Source organism: Polyodon spathula, chromosome 1, assembly GCF_017654505.1.
Source record: "Polyodon spathula isolate WHYD16114869_AA chromosome 1, ASM1765450v1, whole genome shotgun sequence".
NCBI lineage: Eukaryota > Metazoa > Chordata > Actinopteri > Acipenseriformes > Polyodontidae > Polyodon > Polyodon spathula.
The window spans coordinates 43,233,268-43,255,142 of NC_054534.1; the positions used below are offsets into that span (position 1 = coordinate 43,233,268).

Below are 21,875 nucleotides of genomic sequence, written 5' to 3' on the forward strand. Positions count from 1 at the left end.
TTTTTGTAAACGGCAGCCACAAAGCTCTCTGTGAAAGCACAGGTGTAGCTTCCTTTCAACTGGTGGCACGAAAGGAATAGACAGGTATTTTATTGTAAAGTAAGTAGAGATAGTTAATGTTACAATGTTAAAATATATTCAGACCAAAAATATACCACGCTGTATAATAGCCTATATAAACCCAATCTGTGGAGAATGGTAGAGATACAGTGCCTATAAAAAGTCTAAAACCCCTTGAACTTTTTCACATTTTATTGTTTCAGTGACTCAGAGTTTTATGCATTAAATGAGGATTTTTTCCCCACTTATCTACACACCGTACTCCACACTGTTAAGCGGAAAAAAGTTTTTATTGAGAAAAAATATATATATTAAAAAATACAAACTTGAAAGATCATATTTGGATAAGTCTCCACCCTCCTGAGCTAATACTTGGTGGAAGTCTGTTGGTATAGGTCTCTACCAACTTTGCACATGTAGATTTGGCAATATTTGACCATTCTTCTTCAAAAAACTGTTCAAGCTCTGTCAAGTTCCTTGGGGAGCGTTGATGGACAGCAATCTTCAAGTCATGCCCCAAATTTTCGATTGGATTTAGGTCGGGGCTCTAAATGGGCCACTGAAGGACATTTACCTTTTCATTCCTTCGCCACTCCAGTGTAGCTTTGGCTGTGTGCTTTGGGTTGTTGTCATGCTGAAAGGTGAATTTCTGTCCCAGTTTCAGCTTTCTTGCAGAGGGCAGCAGGTTTTCCTCAAGGACTTCTCTGTACTTTGCTCGATTCATTTTCCCTTCTATCCTGACAAGTGCCCCAGTCCAATAACATGATGCTACCACAACCATGCTTCACAGTAGGGATGGTGTTCTTTGGGTGATGCGTTGTTTTGGGTTTGGGCCAGTGTTGGGTTAATACTTTGCATTTTGGCCAAAAAGTTCAATTTTAGTTTCGTCAGACCACAAAACTTTTTACCACATGGCTACAGAATCTCCCAAGTGCTTTGTTGCATACTTCAAACGGGATTCAAGGTGGGCATTCTTGAGTAATGGCTTCCTTCTTGCCACCCTACCATACAGGCCAGATTTGTGGAGTGCTTGGGATATTGTTGTCACATGCACAATTTGACCAGTCTTGGCCATAAAATCCTGTAGCTCTTGCAAAGTTGCCATTGGCCTCTTGGTAGCCTCAGTCTCCTTGCTCAGTCATCCAGTTTGGAGGGATGGCCTGATCTAGCCAGGGTCTTGGTGGTGCCATACACCTTGCACTTCTTAACACTCGTCTTGACCTTCTTCCAAGGGATATTCAAGGCCTTTGATATTTTTTTTTATGCCCATCCCCTGATCTGTGCCTTTCAACAACTTTGTCCCAGAGTTCTTTTGAAAGCGCCTTGGTGCTCATGGTTGAGAGTTTGCTTTGATATGCTCTACCCTGCAGAGGGAACCTACAGGAACTGCAGAATTTATCCTGAAATCATGAGAATCATTACTATTTAACACAGTGGTGGCCTGTAAACTTGTATGACTTTGAAGGCGATTGGTTACACCTGAGCTAATTTAAGATTGCTATTACAAGGGGGGTGGACACTTATCCAACCAAGCTACTTCAGTTTTTATTTTTAATTAAATTTCTACAAATTTCTAGAATATTTGTTCACTTGGAAGTTGTGGGGTAGGATGTGTAGATAAATGAAAAAAAAAAAAAAAACTATTTTAATGCATTTTAATTCCAGGCTATAAGGCAACAAAAGGTGAACATTTTGAAAGGGGGTGTAGACTTTCTATAGGAACTGTATCTGTGTGTGAATGAGAGCGTGAGAGAGTCAGTTTGGGTCACGTTGCAGCTCTTATTAAAGTGAGTAGGGTCGGGTCGCGGGTAAGAAGATGGTTTTGGGTCGGGTCCTGTAGTAGCGGGTCAGAAGTGGGTCGTAAATATCTACTAAACGGATGTGTAAAACAAAAAAAGTATACACAGTAGTGTATTGTACACATAGTACTACAACAACGTACTATCAATGTCCTTAAACAGTAAACACCCTTGGTATACAGGACTTACATTTAATACAGAAGCATCATTTTAAAAGAAGTAGTTGTCCAATGTTGTTTGTTTTATGATTCGCTACCTCCATCTGTAAATCATTCTCAATTTTGCTTGCAGCTTCGTAGCCAATTTCAAAATGCAGGTTACAACAGATATTGAGAAGTCAAACTTTTGTACTACCCATATATGTTTAGCACCGGGTTCACGTAGTGCCTTCAGAATCCAAACTTTATTGGCTATAGAAAGGTCTACACATTTTGAAGCCATGATGACAGATGACAATCAGACTCACAGCTGCGTTATGAAAACTGATACATAAATAGACGCTGCGATGTGTGCGCACGAAATTGTAAAAAGTTGTCATTAAGCGGCAAACAGTTGCTACTATCCGAATACCATTAACATTAACATTGGCTCCGAACGGCTCAGAACAGATTGATCTGCCTGAGGTCAAGGATTAGTCTGAGGCCACCATCCCACTTGGGCAAGGAGTAGAATCCGTCCTCCAATTGGAAGGGATGTACCATATGAATAACCCATCTTTGAGAGCTTGACTGCAGGGGATGCACTCTCTGGCTCCATGTTCCTCAAACCGGAACTACAGCTCTTAGAGACGCAGGGCGCCTTGAAGAAAGTGGTTTGCTTGGAAATAGACAGGCAGGCTGGCTTTGCATGTGTCACCAGGATACAATCTTGATAGTATGCAATAGCAAGCAATGCGTAGTAACATGTACATTGCTGCCTCAGCGTGCTAGACAGTAACAGGACTGTCAATTAGGCCTGCATGGTACTAGACAGGCAGGCTGGTTTGCATGTGTCACAGGGATAAGACCCAGGCACAATGCAAATAGCAAGCATTGCACAGAACAGTACAGTTGCTGGCTCAGTTTGTTAAAAACAGTAACTGGACTGTCAGTAAGGCCTGCTTGGTACTAAGCAGGCAGGTTGGATTTGCATGTGTCCCAGGAAAATAAATCCTGGCATTATGCAAATAACAAGCAACGTACAGTAAAAATGTATTGTTGCTACTTCAGTGAACTAGACAGTAACTGAACTGTCAATAAGGCCTGCATGGTACTAGATAGGCAGGCAGGGGACAGGCAAGCCGTCCTCACATGTATCACAGGGATAAATCCAGGCATCATGCAAATAGCTACCAATGTACTGAAGAATTTTACCATTGCTGCCTCAAATTGTTAAAAACAGTAACTAGACTGTCAACGAGGCCTGCTTGGTTCCAGCCAGGTAGGCTGGCTGCAGGTGTCACAGGGATAAAACCCCGGTATAATGTATATAGCAAGCAATGCACAGTAAAAATTGTACAGTTGCCGCCCCAGCTTGTTAAAGGCAGTACTGTAGGAACATTAGTGCTAAATGGGGGTTACACCTCCCCTGCGCCCCCCTTGACATTCTAGACCACACCCCAGCCGAGGCTGGACGTATCTGTTCAAGCAGCAACGCGGCTGTGGAACAGACGGGAGCTGCAGCTCCTGTATGCAGTATTTCCTTTAACAGGGCTGGCGCTGTATACAATACTCGTAACCAAAACTTAACAACACAAACAACAACGCTACTGTACAGCATGTTACACCTGGTACTGGTCCAGGGATGGTACTGTTTAACCTATTTTTATAGGGTATCTGCAGCTATCAGTGCAGGCTGATTGAACAGCTGCAATGACACCGTCACAGGTGCACGCGGTACCGACACCCAGCACCGATGCAGTGCACTTATTACCAGCATGTGCACTCGGCACCAACACTCGACACCGATGCCTGCACTCAACACCGATGGAGTGGACTCAGAACCGACATTCGGCACCAACACATGTACTCAGTGCTAACACTCTATGCCGACACAGTACGCTCGGCACCGACTTGATGCACTGGGTACCAACGCTCGGCACTAAAGTAGTAACCTCGAACTTGCAAGCGAGATCGGGGGCAATAAGTTGCAGTTACTAGAAGTGGCATGTTAGCAGGGATGCCCATCTCCAAGTCAGCCACTGGCTAAACTGCATAGTCAGTGCGAATCCAAGACCAGCAGTAGCCTGCACCAAAACAGTAACTTTGGTCCCCAAGGATAGGGGGCAATGAGTCGCATTTACTGTGTGTGGTGAATCAGTAGGAACGTCTAGGCTACTGCAAGGCCATTGCTACACAGATGGGAGCTGAGCAAAAGCTTGCATTGTTTACATCCAGGAGGACTGTCCGCTCCGCAGGACAACCTCTACGGAACCCCTCGACTGCAAGACGGTGTCTGTGAAGGCTGCTCAGCCTGGACTGGCACAATGACCTGGAGTTGCTGGGAGCAGCATCAGTAGGTTAGTTTAGGGGATGCTGATCCCAAACAAGTACTCACAGCCTTACTAATGATATGCAAATCTGCCGCCAGTGGTCATTCTATATTAACTAAAAATAGATGCAACGTATCTGGACTACTATGCTTCTTTTTTAGGTCTAGGAAGATCTGAACACACATACTTACCTATACTTAGATGATAAACCATCTTTGGTAAGCACAAGGAGTGTGCACGAGAGTCTACCACCTCAGGAACGGTACATTTAAACATTCAAAATTCACCTTTCATTATATTGCCAACTGTTGCCAAATGTACAATTACACAGTAAATAATATTATGAAATTAAATAAACATACAGGCCCATAATGTGTGGTTTTGCTTTATACCAACAACCTAAATGAGTTGAATAATAACTACTGATAACAAATAACCCCCTAAAATCCAAATAAGCAGTTAAAATTGCTGTAGAGTTGATCTGTCCACTTTTCGTCATGAACTATCTGTCATTTGTGCTGTCATGAATATAAAGTCAAGCTTACCTAAACAATTTGCTGTCTTGCATATTATGACTGAAACTACCTTGAATCAGGCCACGGCAGATTTATATATATTACACAGTCAGAGATATCATTTGATTAACAAATTAGTTGTGAGTAAACCTTCATTCTGAACAGTTTAATCACAAGCTAAACACAAAATGTGGAACATCATTGTTCATATCTGTATGGAAAAATAGTTAATATTTATTTAAATATCCATAGATACTTCCAACAGTTTTACCTTCGGATTAGATAACACGATGTGTTAGGGAATTCAAACAAACCTGTCTATATTGATGGAGGCTCATTCTTTACAAAATGAAAGGAGAATTTCCACTTGCTCAGTTACATAGTTTACGATCAATTATAAACCAACAGCTTTTATGTCTATACATTATGGTATACTATTCGTATACTCCTTTTTTTCTTTCTCAATGGGTTTTTCAACAAGATAACGTTAATGCATGTCAATGAATGGGTCCCATTCTGATGTAAATCTGCACTCATTCATGCTTTAATGAACCTGTTTCAAGGCTGAATTAAGTTTAAAACTGTGCTAATTGATTTCAAATTGTCTGAAGTACTCTTCAAAGAGCAGTGTTTTATGTTAAAAAAAAAAAAAAAATAGAAACAGTAAATCTATTTCAAAATGTTGATAGCTGGTATCAAAATTGTACTATTATTCCAGTCTGGTATTGCACTGTGTACAGTATATCTTAATGGCTGAGGACAGTCTTCTATATCTAGCTTAAATAATACACTAAAACCATCATGTGTTTCATTTTAGCCTTTGGATAGCTGACCAATAAAATGTTAACAATGTATTCTCTCAAACTTGACACGGATATGGACACAATACTAGACTGGGTTGACTGCCTATAGTGCAGTACCGATGTCCTCCACTCATATTAGCTTGGCTTCAAATCCACAAATAACTTTTTCATCACTTCCATGTCACAATGACAAGATTATAATTACTGTAAGACAACATCCTTCTGTTTGTAACATCGCCCAAGAGTGAATGTGGTCCTTATTGTTCTTGCTGTTGGTAATCCACATGATATAAGGTCCCCATTCACGTTAATTTCAAATAGTAAAACACAAAAAGGAAGGATTTCATATTGGTCTTGTTTATAGCATTACCAGTAAAAAAAGAAAAAGAAAAAGAAAAACATAACATGAAACAACACCTGAAATATTGGGGCAAGCTTTCTAAATCGTTTCATTTACTTGTTTACCAAGTATGCATGCAGTCTTGTGCAGAGGTAAATATCCAAACATTGCTTTAAATGTATTCAGAGGTCAAACTGACCATGTTCATATTCTCCAGAACTATCAAACATTATCAAACGATTCACTGGAAAATAGTCAAAAGCCTCAATGGGGTCAGGTTTTAAGCATCTTTCAGTTTCATGTTTGCAATACTTCTAATATGTAATACACTGCTATAGCTTGGAAGGTAGGCGAGCCCTACCTTCACTCTTGTTAACGTATAAAATCCCAGATTTACAGTCGGCCTATCATGCTTGTACTAGCATTAACCTCCCTCCACCTTTTATTCTCGCAGCCTTATGTGAGGGTCTTCGATCAACATAAAAATACCTATCTATGATTGCTTGACTTAACCAAAGCAATATAGCACACATGAAAGGCCAAATATTGGCCATCATTATAAGCACAATCTATTTTCTCATATACTAAATAAAATTATACTTCTACACATGTTAAATTAAATTATATTTCTACATATAAAAGGCATTTGAAATTTATATTATATATATATAAAGCATTTATATTATATATATATATATATATATATATATATATATATATATATATATATATATATCTGCTTAGTCTGTGACTTGGCCTACGGCTTCTGTCTGTTTGCAGTGCGACGGAATCTATTAAAGCCTCCGAATCCGATCATCACCACTGGCATGCTGGTGGGGCCTAGGGCACCATTTTGATGCTAGTTTACACACTGGCGGTGGTCGCTTGGGAAGCAGATGAAGCAGCTCCTTCGTGGATTCCCGAGCGCAGTGACAGCACTGTAGCATCTCGCCCACAATGGAACCAAACGTATGCCCTGGTGTAAATCGGGGCATCTAACAGTGGTGCTTTATCCCCATCAGGCACGTGTGCCTGGGAAAGCCAAAGCTGCCTAAGAGCAACTACCAGAGCAGCCAGGTTCCTACCCACAGCCTGCCTGTTCAGTTTGGACACACAGAGCAAGTTCTTGTTAACCAGGTGCTGTTCATCCAATTGTTGTGGTGAGTTCCTGTGGCTTACAGAAAGAGACTTGTGCAAATGGCACTGGTAGGTTACCAGGATGCTATTATAACTGTCCAGCCTTGCGGCGAATGCACTGGTACCTCGGTCCCGGTTCAGTACTGGGTGGGGAGCGGAGCAGGCTGGTGACCTCAGTAACCAGTACGGTACTGGTCCACCGGTTCACAGTAATGTAGAAAGATACTCACCTGTACAGGCCACTGACAAACCACTCAGTCAGTACCACACACGAGACTGAGGGAAGGCTGCTTGTTAGAATGATACTAACATCCTTTGTTATGATGAAGCTAAAGCTGTCATCAAAATGGCAGCAAGATACTGTGGAAGATATTGCAAGCAATCTCAACCGAAATGCGTATCTTGGTCCTGCGCAGTGCTGCTGAGCCCAGCAGCTGCTCTTGCTGCACGTGTGCTGTAGCACCGCGTTGCAAACAGGCCTGCATGTAGTCTCTGTAAAAGAACAGAAAACACACGAGAAAAAACTCCCAACAAATACAGTAATTTAAACAATTTCATAAATAATATAAAACGTCTCATATTTTTAGCCAAAGCCAAAATGAGAAATACATTTCTCCAGCCGGAGCTATTGCAGCCTGGGATGAAGAGAGAACACAAAGTCAGCTGACATGTTGCTGGATCCCTGGGAAGGAGCGACTCTAGCCACTGGCACACGCGGGGCATAACAAGCAACAGTGATGTAGTGCATAAATTACTAAAAACTATCACAGCGATTATATTAATATCACATATCATTTCTGTAAAGACACATTAATTGTGAAATATATAGCAGTTAGAAGTAACAAGTACTTATCTGAAGAAGGCTCTCTGGTCAGGTCAGTCTTGAATGGAAAAACGTGCCGAGATCTGTGAGTACTTTTGTGTCCTGGTGAGCGGGGCACGACTGTGCCACATGCTTGCGGAGCAGTTTTGGTATTTCTTATTCAGGTTTTGGGTCACGACAATGTAAATACCCATACGGTTACATTTCGTACTTGAAAGGGAACTCCACCTTTGTCCCAACATTTGTATAATAAATGTAATCAAGTCTGAGACTGTGGATTCAAGCAGCATAAGCACAACTGACATCAATAACTTCAACATAAAACTTTTGTATATGAATGAAGCACAGTGCAAGCCAGAACAATGTTGAATTCCATCTGGCTACTTGCATTGCATTGTTGTTTTTATTTAGTGACATATTATATACATAATTAGGTATATATTTTTTTGTTAATCAAGACTTAATACCAAAAACAACTATATTAGCATTATGTGCTTCTCCTCCCTGTGAGATTCTCCTTTGGCTTTCGCACATGTCAGCTATAAATGACTTATATTCCAGTTGGCACTCCCTTTCCTCCACCACACTCGCTGTGTTTTTATAGATGACTGCATCTAAACAAATTTGAAATTTACTCTGAGTTCTAATGTTAACACTCAAATACAGCATGACACACTTTTAAATATGCCCCCAATGTTTACAATACAGCAGTACAATATTTTGTATACAGCTGCTGCTGCTGCATTACGTTGGTCTATTTGAATCAGATAATTTCTTGCTGTATACCATGTGATTACTGTAGCCCGAGATTTAAGGTACTAAAAGTATCTATCTTTCTTGCATTACTAACAGTAGCCACAAGATGTCATTACTGACATTAAATCTGGAGCAAACCTTCAAGATCTGAAGAACTTGTTCAAAATAATGCACTGGGAAATCATCTAAGTTTATTCACTGTGCATTTTATACAGTGGATCTCCTAAATGTGTTACTGTCACACTCCACCTAATTTAAATGTTCTTGCCAGTGGTATCAATATTCAGTACTGCCCAACCACATACAGTGCACACAAGTCTACAAGAACGTCATATTTTTAAACCTTAAGTCTAAATATTGTTGTCTTTTATTTACTGTTCTTGTACAAACAAGAGAAACCACTACTTAAAAAATACAGAGATAAAATGAATCAATGGGGTATATATTGAAAGAGCTTACTACTGTCTTCTGTTAATTTCATGTTAATTTCACATTGTTACAAAATCAGAAACAAACAACTTGTTCAAGATGCATTGAATTATATTACTTCATTTTTTATTCAAGTTTTCAACATTTCCATGTTTTCAGTGTTCAAAAAGTAGGAGTTAATTAAAAGACTAGAGATGCTTTGAGAATATGCCCCCATGTTTTCAAGAAGCAAATGTCTTTTGTTCCCAGTGTGCACACTTAGGAGGCAGTCATCCCCAGTTGGCACGGGTTCAGCTGTAATGAGCAGAGAAAAAGCTGCTCTCATCGCTGACTGGAAGCTCTGACAAGGACACAGAAGGGGATCGCTGGCCACAGTCCAGAGTATCAGAGAGGAGCACAGACATGAGCACACCATTTAAAACTGTAAATTGAAAATTTCACGTGTTGTAAGCATACATCACCTGAAAACGATTTTTCATAGTGTTTCTCTCCCAGTGTTTGATCGCAAGTAAAGAAAGGCCTTATGTTGCTTCCTTGGCAAACAGCATAGCCAAACAAAACCTTTATCTATCAAATGCCTAAATGTTGATATTGGACACTGGGAATGCGACATGAATGATTCTTAAATGACGAAGAATTCTAATTTTTTATCTTCAAAATGGTCCAAACATTGTTTGTTTTTACTTACACAGTAATCAGATGTACACAGAACAATTTCCATTACATTTCTACAATGTGTCTTTTTTCAATGAATGAAAAGTTATATTCTTGGTGGGAACATTTGCTGTGTCAACTTAAAAAGATCCTTTAATGTTATTCAGATTTTATGATTTAAGTTTGAGTTGAATGTTGTATAGTGCACTGGAAAGCAGCACACATTTAAAATGAATCTTTACGACTGGGTTGAAACACATACATGCTGTTCGTAGTCTTTGATGACAAAGACATTGGCCTGCCTCATATCGGAGGGTTTAATCCTCAGTTTTAGTTGACAAACACTAAAAACTTTCAGTAGGGCTGGGTATCGGCAGCGCCTTCACGATACGATATGTATCAAACATAAAAATCATATAATCGTCTCATTTGCTTGTGCAGGTGTTTTCAGCAACTTTGGTAAAACACTTTTGGTCAAATTTTAGTTTTGCTTTTGTTTCCTGTTTATTATTTAAAATACACTTATTTAAAACAAAATTACAAAATCAGGGCCAATGGCTGGGTGCCACTTCAGGAGCAAGTTGGTTGCTATCATATTCAACTGCTTAAACTACGGCTTGCCAAGACACTGAAGTGATACTAAAACCCTTAACAATGTCTGTACTCGCTTGTTTTTTGCCACATTCTGCTGAATGTTTAATCTGTGCAGCTGATGACTGCAATGAACAGCATGTGTATATTTTAAATATAAAAATGTTGTGTCTGGAATTGTTGACAGCACCTCTGATTGTGTACAGTTGTAACATGGGACATAGCATGCTGCAGCTCCCTTGCTCAGTGTTAGTGAAGTCCTGATCTGACAGCATGTAACACAGACAGTTCTTATTATTACATGTTACTGTTTATGATTCAGTAAAAAAAGTTTAAATTGCAGTGAGTTGGTTCTGCTATTTACGATATTAAATACTACATTTTCACACAACACTCACTCACGTTTGGTCTCCGTCACAACTGTTGCATGAAACATGTGATATGCAATGACTGCAAAATCTCTTTTATCTCCTCCGTGGTCAGATCTTCCTTCTACCATCTTCGAAACATCTCCAAAGTCCATTCCTACCTTCCCCTCCTGGATTCTTTGTCATACATTTTACTCCTCTCGACTCAACTACTGCGACTGTGTACAGTTCCTGGAAACGAAGTTTTTCAAAAGTTCTGGATCTGAGAAAAAATAATTACCTCTCTAAATGCAGATTCTGTTTAAAACAAATAGAATTACTCTGAGTTTTTTTCGTGAGGAACACAAAGTGATCTACATGTTCTAGTGCACAAAAATCCACTGGATTTTAAACCGGCCGGAGCAGGTTGAATTTCACCATCGTCCTGATGAGATAACCAACATTAATAACCCTCCTCCACTCAGCTTCAGTTTCCATCCGTTGTCGGCAGACTTCAGAGACTTGGTAGTTGAGGCTGCTAGAGTGAATGTTAATAAATACTATTTTCTAATTATCAGTGTAGACACGCATTATTGTATTCTCATGTGTATGTTAACAGATCAAATGTTAATTAAATAAAATACAAAAATTTTAAAAACACAGTGGATCGATACAGGGGTCACTCTATCGATAATCGTGTCATCAAGAACAATGTCACGGTTGACCATGTGAATCGGCACAACCCTAGCTTTCAGTAAGGGACAAAACCTAACATGGAAACCTGATAGCCTAATACAGCACACTCAAGCCACTTCAGGTTTGGGCAATAGTACCAACAGCTTTGTTCATAATCTTTTATTAAATTACTATAAAACATTTATCAGTGGCAGTATAGGGGTGACAGATATAGAAAGGGCTTTAGAGCCAGTTTTTTTTACCTGCATATATTTAGTGAGCATGTTTTATAGTTTTGTATTAAAATACTATATAACATTTTATTTAAAACATACCTGCAGACTTTACATAATTTTGACCAACACACCCACACACTGCCTTCAGTTAAGAGCAGGTTATATAATCACTTTATCTAATGAAAATGCATTGAGAGAACTATAGTGGAACATGAAGACACATTAACAACCTCCTGCTGCAACACATACTTGTCAAGATCGATTCAAATCCACACAGACCATGGAAAATTTTATCTGATAAAGAAACAATATAATTTTCTGATAAGTCTCTAAGCAGAGGGTATGTACTTTGTTTGAGGAACAGCCTTAGTCGGACATTTAAATATATATATAGATATTATATATTATATATATATATATATATATATATATATATATATATAAAAGAGAGAGAGAGAGAGAGAGAGAGAGAGAGAGAGAGAGAGAGAGAGAGAGAGAGAGAGAGAGACAGAAAAAACCATGACTTTAATCACTTGCAAGTGAATTAGGTGTGAAAGTGCCATTAGTGTATACTTAGATTATTCACTGATGCATCTCCAATGTTTTCAATACAGCAGTACTATATCCGTGCAAGTGCAATGCAATCACCAGATGGTTTGATGCTAACAAGCTGTAACAGCTGCAATAATTTGCATTATATATGTATTTTAATGCATTCAAACAATTTCCCTAAACACATTTTACATTTGACAGCATTTATTACTCCTGGAATGAACAGTAGTTGTCTCCATAAATCTGTGTTCACTTATTGGAATTAATATACTGGCAAATTATGTATTTCCCTTTCCTTCATAATATTTTTATGATGCATGGCTTTTGTTATTATTAAATATCTTATGAATTTAAAATGAGTATTTCATTTTAGGATTGACACTTACTTTCAATAGCTATATATGTCAACTATATAGCCTTGACTATTTTCACATTGAGATGTTTTCAGTACAAAGACAGACAACAGAGTCTATTTTAATTATTTAGACATGGTCATATCTTAATACATATATCATAAAAATCATATAATACACCTACTCCATTGACAACACTTTTTCACTGTATTTTTTATTATATTTAGTGGTGTTAACAGGTAGTGCTAACAGGGATTAAAATACATTTTCTTACTCCCCTTTTTCTCTAGAAACATTATCACTTGTTTCCCTTTTCTTTTTCTGAAGATGTTTTGGTTCTAACTCAGATTTTTCAAGTACAATGCTACAAAAATAAATAAATAAATAAATAAATAAATAATCAAACTGTTCCTTCCTGGTACGCAATCACTTCCTATCATCTGTTGGTTTGTTACTGAGCTACGACACAGGAAGTGATTTCATAACAGGAAGCTGCAGAGATTTATTATATGCATGAATGAACAATACATATAAAACCTTAATGAACAAGTGCAAAAATCTGTAGATTTTTGAGAGGATGAAATGTTGCACTGAGCCAACCTCTGAGACTGGAGAGTCATTTACAGTACAAAGAGCCACACTGTACTCTAAGGAAAGGGAAACATAAGATTTGCAGTCATACGCTCATATGACCACTCAGCCATCAAAATATACAGCAACTGCTATAGGGCTGAATAAACAGCTCACAAGATCCGATTTCAGAGTTATGTAAGAGTTCTAGCAGCATTTAGTTCTGCACTCTCACACGTTGGATAGACAGGGTAAGATTACTCCTATTAATACTTAGCAGTAGCCTATTCAACAGTAAGCATGTGAGCAAACTGAACACTTCTTTTTAATTTAATACGGTTAGATGCTACTGTGTTAGTCCCTTTAACTACAGAGTTAAAACTTTCAGCACAGTGCATAAGTAATGTTGATTCATTTAGCACTGGTGTTAAAATTGTGTAAAAACAAAATTGCACACCATGAATGCTACAATATGAAACACACTTTGCTATTTAATTGATAAAAATGTATAAAAATATAAAAGTGCATCAAATCATATTCCCAAAAGAACTGCATATACTGTATATGTATTAATTCTATATTTACTAGTACCAGTCTTTCCAAGTTCCACTGACCAAATCACTAAATACCATTATCATTAATTAATAAATTCATGTCTACAACTTTTAAAGACACAGCATATTTGATTCTGAGGTATGGCCCCTAAACTCATTAACGATTCAGTTCCTGCACTTGAACTTTGTGCAACAATTGTGTTCAATGCAAAGAGCACAATGCTTATAAACAGAGTGGTAATTCACCTTTATCAAAGGCAACTTACAGAGCCTAGGGTGTGTGAACCATGCATCAGCTTCAGAGTCACGTGTCAAGTGCTTAGGGTCACATAATGAGTCAGTGAGTGAGCCAGGATTTGAACCGGGGACCTTCTCTTTAACCACTGGACCACACAGCCTCCTATTGCAGCAAGGATAAAGAAATATTTGCTCCAATCAACATTTAGGCCGATGGTTCAATCCAGAGAAGCTTGGATGGAACCATCAGTAACAAACTGTTTCCGGGGCACTGCTACACGCATTGTGTACTTGAGTCTGTCACCTAGGTCAACCCTGCTTTATCAAAAGCAATGTGAAATCGCGTCGCCTAACTCACAGTTGCAGTGGGACATAAATAAAGCTGCAAACCTTGAGTGGTCATTACTGGAATACTCAGTACGGATGGTAAATCACAATAAAAAACAATGGACAACACGTAACAGGATAATAATAGGTACATTAAATATCATGAAAATGTAGACAGTATAAAATATGCCTTTAAGCACACCCAGTTGTGTACATGAAACAAAAAAGGCACATGCTGGTGTGCCAGAACTGCTTGCACTTTGACACAGCAGATTTCTTAGTATTGCTCAGCTGGTAACCCAGAGTCTGTTTTAGATAGAAAACACCCAACACAAGACAACACAGCCAACTGCAGGCATACGCTTTAATGTGTCCTTATCTTAGAATTCCAGTCACAAATTGCACTTCTGGGTGCGTTTTTCAAAGACACACAAGGAGCTGAACCTAGGGAACAGCACAGAATACCAAACAGACTTTGATGGAGTAATTCTATTGAGGTTTTGCATTCTATGTCGTTTTATATCAAATGCCCACCAGCAAACCCCCCTCCCCTCCCCCATAAACATGCAAAGCCTCCTCACTTCTAAAAAGTTACTACTTTATAATTCTTTAAAACTAGAATATATACAAACTGTTCAAGACCTTAAAAGACACCAATTTCAATAATATATTCAGTGTCGTTAAGTAACTGGTCACAGTATAATTTACAACTTTTTGTTGAATATTTCATGATTTTTCGCCTTTGTCATAAAGTTACCAATTTTTCAACATGTACTTTTTTCTACTGCAGAATATAGGGTTGGATTTTCCACCTCCCCTAATTGTTGTGCTGAAAAGTCCCCTTCATTTAAGGTTATGTCAAAATCTAAACAACATGTAATATGATTACACATGTAATTAAACAAAAAAAAGGAAAATTCTGAAGCATGTGTAATAGCATAAAGTGTGTCAATATCATACTTTTTTGGCTTAACTAAAAGAAATAAGTTGTGCCTTATCATTACAGCAAGCGAGGAAACAGGGAAACAGTCTACAACATAAACTCAGCACAACTGCCACTGGACACAGAAAGAGGGCAAGGACTGGATAGGCATTGAAACCAAATTGCATTCTCAGTTCTCTTAGCAGACTGGTCTCACTAGGGAAGGCTCAGTCATAATTACAAAAGTAATGTGGAGAAACTCACAAATACTTATGCCATACTACAAACTTTGGGAAGGACTTTTTTTCTTTTTTAGGGTATGCAAGCAGGCTTTACTTAATATAAATACTAATATTTCAATAGCAAATTATTTATTAAGGATTAATTTAAACTTCTATTCAGTTTTGATATATATTAAAAAATGCCTTTCAAATAATCCTTTTATTAATGCACTTCTTGATTCACCCTATATGAGGATACATGACAGAAATACCAAGGGTGGGTGTGTGTGTGTGTGTGTGTGTGTGTGTGTGTGTGTGTGTGTGTGTGTGTATGTGAACAAGGTCACAGTTGTAGTTTTCAGGTTTTATTTTGTTTATTTTTGTATTTACCTGACAGCTGAATGAATGAAAGAGAAACAATTAAGTTTAACAAACAACACTTAGAATTCCAAGTGTATGCATGACTAAATATCTTCTTTTGTAAGATATTTAACAATTAACAAGGTCACTGCTTTTTGTTGATAGAAGTCCTATTGCAGGAGTAAAGACAGCAGATCTTAGTGAGTAGTTTAAATATGTTTCTATCAGTTTCCAGTCTAGCTATCAACATGCTTGTTAAGCAACAACACCTCCAAAGCTTTATACAGTTTTATTATATCAACAGTTTTCATTTACAGTCACGTATTGACTTTCAAATTCTATTATCATTTTTTTTTATTTTTTTTTTTTACGAATGCATATTTATAACAGGCTCCTACACAGTGGGTGACTTTTTCATTTTCTAGTAAAGTGTGGACCTCAGCCTTGGAGTATCCTCTTTAGGTCAGACACAGAGCAGCCAGATTCTTGCTGTTCATTTCCCTGCTTTTACTTTACCCCAGCTTCATCTGTACTCTCTTACTGCCTGTTAAATTTTCAGTTTTAAACGGATTAAAAAAACAAACAATAAAACACATTTCTGTTGGAGACTCCGCTTGCAAGATATAAAACGAGATTACAATTAGAAGACGTGTTTACAGGATTTAAAGCTATATTACAGTTAGATAAGGACAATTTATACCAGAATTGCAAATTGTGTCGAACTGTAAAGAAATGCCTAGACACACAAAAACCCCAGAAGAATGTGCCCGCGACCCTAAGGATTTCATGTGGAACGCAGCAAAAGAAGGAAGGTACAACTTAACTGTGCAAGCACTGATGAGTTACTATACATATTGTGACAGAAAAAAAACAAAAAAAAAAACGCCCAAGCATTTTGGAAAGTAACCGAAAACAATAATTTCATACAGTATATAAAAAGTGAAAGCCCCGAAAAAAAGAAAAACAAACAAATTACATAAAACATTAAAATAGCTAAAAGTCAGTTCAAGTCAGTTACAATGGTTATTCATTTGATGCATTTTTTTTTAAACTAAGTTATTTAATTTGATATGATACCATGAAACTAACAAAATACATCTAATGCAGCCTGGTTGGGTATATTATAAATATTGTGTTAGTCATAGAAACAGTGCAATTGTCTAATTAAGCCTTCTAATTCCCAATAAAACAACATCCTAAAAGTTTTTGCTAGGCTTTTACTGGTCATATTTGAATGTGTTTTTGTTTTTATCCAAAACTGACCATGAAATGCACTGATTTCCACATGTTAATTTTAATATTACTGCATTGACCTGCAGCTAAGACTGCGAGTCATAATTTGAAGAACGGTCTAAAGTTAGGACCAAAAAGTAATCGGTTTGTTTTTTGTATAGCTTTCCAGTTACTTAACCATGGAAAATGTTCAAGCAACTGAAATGTTATTCCAGCTCTGCATCACCATTTGCACACCTTTCTGTGATATAACTGTACCATCTCCTAGCGTTATTGTACTAGGGTATGGGAACAATTGTGGCCTCCGGAAACTAACCAGAAAAGACATTGGTTCTTTTCATTCACATGTTTAACAAGAGTAACATTTTGGCAAGGAAACATATTTTCTAGATAAAAATAAACCTTGTTTTGTCCACACTTTGAATTTTACAGCTTCAAAAGGTTCAAGTTACTTCCTTTTACTGTGTATGGTCAATAAGACATTGTATCTCAAACATGCTAGTATGGTTACAACATTTAGTGTTGTGTACGTACACAGAGTACGTTTTCAGTCAGTGTTTTACAAATAAAATCTTAGCAGCAACACCTGTTTTCCAAATTTATCTTTTTCTTTTTTTTTTGGGGGGGGGGGGGGGGGGGGTCAAACAATACTTGTAACTACAGCTTTTTCAGTTCAACAAAATTAATGGTACAGATGTATAAAACAGGTATTGCTCACAGTATAATCTATATGTCTTCTTATGGACTGGTTGATGTGATTATTTAGTGTACACAACAATGGGTATCTGGGAATCGGTACGACAATAAAAGCGTTTTCATGACTTTGAAATGAATTGTTCCTTAAAGTCTAAAGTCTGACCAATGTAAAGACTGGGTTTCAAAACCAAAAACCCTTTAACTTAACTGTTCTAACATTTACCCAAGCACATTATTTATCCTACTGATTTGTTCAAATTAAATTAGATCCCTTGGACATCTTCACCAGATGCTTGCCTATGAGAAACCATGGTTGAGTTAATACAATTGGCAATCCAGCAAAAATCTTACAGGACTATTTATTTTCTACATAACAGCCATGGTAACATTAACAAGAAAACAGGGGGCAAACACATTGAGAAATAAAGTGGAAATTAATGTGTCTGTGGTTTTATATTTTTAAGTATATATATTAAAAAAAAAAAAAAAAAACATTATTTTTTACAAAGCTTTTGTTCAACCTAAAAATATTAAGAATGAATGAACCCACTGATTTTCATCTCTGTTCTGTGCTTAAATATGGTCCATGTGGTGTAGTGAAGGTGGATCTTGTATATGCCTCAATATTAATGCTTTAATTCTTTTTTTTTTTTTTTTTTTTTTTTTTGCTATAGAATGATAATTTAATTGTGGGCAAATCTTCACTACTTTACTATCAGATTTAATTTTCTAACTGCATTTTGACAATTATGTGAGCAAAGCATCAGCACACCAAATACTGTTTTAGCCAGACATATCTTTGCCCTCCATTGTTTGCTATAGTGCATAGAATGAATGGATCAAGACTTAGGGATTCAAGACTAATGGCATTTCTTAAATCCACCAAAACAATACAATCTTATGAAAATGATTTTCTTTAAAATGTCTGTTGTAATGTTCAGCTTTTCATGTCACGTTTTTGTTTTTGTTTTTGTTTTTTTTTTAAAGTAGAGCATCTAAAAAACTGTATATTATTTAATACTATCTACATTTATTATTGAGATTAATGCTTTGGTATAAAAAAAAGAAACAGGTTTTGTTTCAGAGTTACTTAGTAATCTTAGTACAACCTGTAACAGTAACAGAAGCAGTAAAATTAAGTATATATTAGACCCACTCTGAAATAACAGTTAAGCACACATAGCAACATTCTAGAGGGGGTTATTATTAAAAGAGATAAATAAATACAAAAATCGTCTTGCCTGGTATGTCATATTTTTAAAATAACGCATTGCAAATGTTTAATCCCAAAAACGAAACTGAATCTTTACTAATAAATTGTATTACTTACAGGATGATGCAGACAATACTTGTTTTACAATTTACAGTAAGTATAACGTTAGCATAATACATCGCATAGTATTACATTATTATGTTATATTTGTATATTTGTTTTAGTAAACAACATGAAACAATCTGTCGCATCACAAATACATTGAAAGCTATATTTACAATATGTCCGTTATTTGTATAGATTATAATTATTCAAAGACTGTCAGCTTATTACATAGCAGGTTATTCTCTCCAAAATTGTTAAATTCTTACATTTATTGCATTGAACAAAAATGTTTTAAAAGATTAAAATGAGATTCGCACAATTGAACATTATTACTTTATCTGCTTGAGATGATGTTTTATTCACACAGAAACATAAAACACATTAACACTAGATTAATTAAATATGACGAAGTATGAACAAGTGTATGTATTCTAACTTACAGTATATACACGAATTACCTTTTTAAACTTTAAAGTAAGTCAAATATTGCAATATTCCAAAAGTTACAAAATTGTTATATTTCTAATTCTTATTGCAGTTTTGACAACATAGCCTACCTTGCTTTCGATACATTCTAAACGCAGAACACGTCTGTTTACATTGTTGTGTGTAATGATGTAATAAATTTTTTTTAAAAAAATAATAAAAAAAAGCAATAGCTACCGCACAGTTTTATGTTTAACTTGTAGCACCAGACGTGTTTGGTTTACTGGCGTTTTTTTTGTATTTTTTTTTTTTATTTTCTTATTTTTTATAAGGCCGCGAACCAATTCACCACCTTTAAAAACATTTGATCCAATCAACATTATTGGGCAAAAGTGTGTACACGAGAAAAGGCAATGCACTGCTTTGGGTTAGAAGTCTGTCTCTTGTCTCAGCACTGATGCTGCGCTGACAGTCTTCCGGCGTTGTGCTTTGCCTGATAGAAGTGGGTCAGTAGAACACACGACAGGCAGATCGTGTAGATACTTTCTTTGCTTCTAAGGATATATGGATGTTTCCAGCCGAAAAACTAAATTACTGACAACCCCACTTAGTGCTTTATATATTTCTAATGTATACTCACACAACTTATTTAGTTTTGCATTAGCATGCACCCTCCCTCCTTTATTTCACATCCACTCATTATGCTATTTAACAGACTGAAAACACAGCAAAGAATAATTTAAATACTGCATATACAATAACTTACACAGATATGACACACAATAGTATATCTATGCAGAAAACACATACACATATATAATGTGTAAACTACAGAAACTATGCCATCACATGTTAGTATGTGTATGTAGTGTATTTGTTTTTTGCAAGGCGCAAAGCATATAGACGTTAATTCCCTGTTGCGAAATGAAGTCATAATCCACATTAAACTGAAGATGACAGTATCATAAAATGGTTACAAAACAGACTAGGAAAGTAAAACCTGACTTCATTGAAGTGTCACGTTATGATAAACCTGAACTCGACCTAGTCTTATTTGGCCATCAGTATGTACTAATAATAAACTTCATATATATATATATATATATATATATATATATATATATATATATATATATATATATATATATATATATATATATATGGGTTTTAGAACTCGACTATGTACTAACGGCTAGAGTTTACATATTGCACTATCTGTCAAAAACAGTTGTGTCCTTACCTCGCATGGTGGCGACTCTCTTCTCAATTTAGTCATGAAGATAGAAACATAAACATTAAAATACAGAATCCTCAGCACAAGTTTAGTAGCAATAGTTGCAGGAGAATGTTAGATTCTGGGTAAAACCATTCCAGCAGGCGTTGTGTACGGAAAATCTGTGTTTCTTAATAGTGGTCGACAGTTTGAAAGAATAGCATGTGGGTTTTCACATGACATCTCTGTCTGCAGACCCCAGTGTGATTTTCACTGTTTGGAGGAGCGAGGAGAGAGCTGCTGAGAGGCTTATAGCAGACAGGATTGGACAGACACGTTCAGCTCCTCCTACTTTCTTTACCGTCGCCAATCATTAACTTCAAGTCTCTTTAGGGACACCGTGATGTCTAAAAACGCTGCAATTTAAAACGTAATCTACCTGAAAACCCTATTTTTACAGAGTGCAGTCAAATTTGGACCTGAATGAAAGCGTAAAGCGCGTAAAATCAAGCTCAGTCACTGCATCGCCTGCATCCCTTTTATAAGCTTTATCTGGAAGTAATTTAGATTTGTTCTGCGCAAGAGTGTGTCTTATGATCTACCAAGAGTTGATTTGTATTGTGAAAGTGAGCTGGTAACTAATCGTCTTGTGGAGCAATTAGCCTAGCTATTTCTCTCATTAGTAGTTCAATTGCTATGCTCCGTAGAACGATCAGTACTGTTGGAGTATATAAAAAATGCAGTATTGACATAGTAAGGAAACTGATATTATTGTTATTTCAATATTACGTATTATTGCTAACCGAGAAACGTGAACGAAATCCGATATTCATTCAAGACCTGTCTTTTTTTTTTTTGGGGGGGGGGGGGGTTCCTGTTTTGTGTCTGCAAAACTCTTTTGCATATGAATTAACTCCCGTTTTAATGAACAATAGATACGCAACATTGTTTTGCCATATTGTAGTACTGCATAACTGTGTCTGAGGTATTTTAACAGCTTTTTGTTAGGTAGTTTTTACATATGTATTTATTTGACTTGCCTATATATATATATATATATATATATATATATATATATATATATATATATATATATATATATATATATATATATATAGGCAAGTCAAATAAATACATATATGCACATATATGAATAACATGCTTGGGGAGCCTTAATTGGTCTTCCAGCTGGGCAATGCACAGGGTCAGGCCATGCAAGGGTCAGGCAAGGACACTCTCCCATCAAAATGTTCAACCT

General features: G+C 36.8%; 1 protein-coding gene across 1 annotated transcript in view; it reads right to left on the bottom strand.

Moving 5' to 3' along the window:
• rorb (RAR-related orphan receptor B) overlaps positions 1–20,884 on the bottom strand; it is a 59,280-nt gene extending 38,396 nt beyond the window's left edge. The window contains exon 1 of the mRNA XM_041256245.1: positions 20,645–20,884. Within this exon, the coding sequence (XP_041112179.1) occupies positions 20,645–20,651 (7 nt within the window). The 5' untranslated portion in view covers positions 20,652–20,884. The remainder of the gene's footprint in view (positions 1–20,644) is intronic.
• Positions 20,885–21,875: the final 991 nt, after the last annotated feature.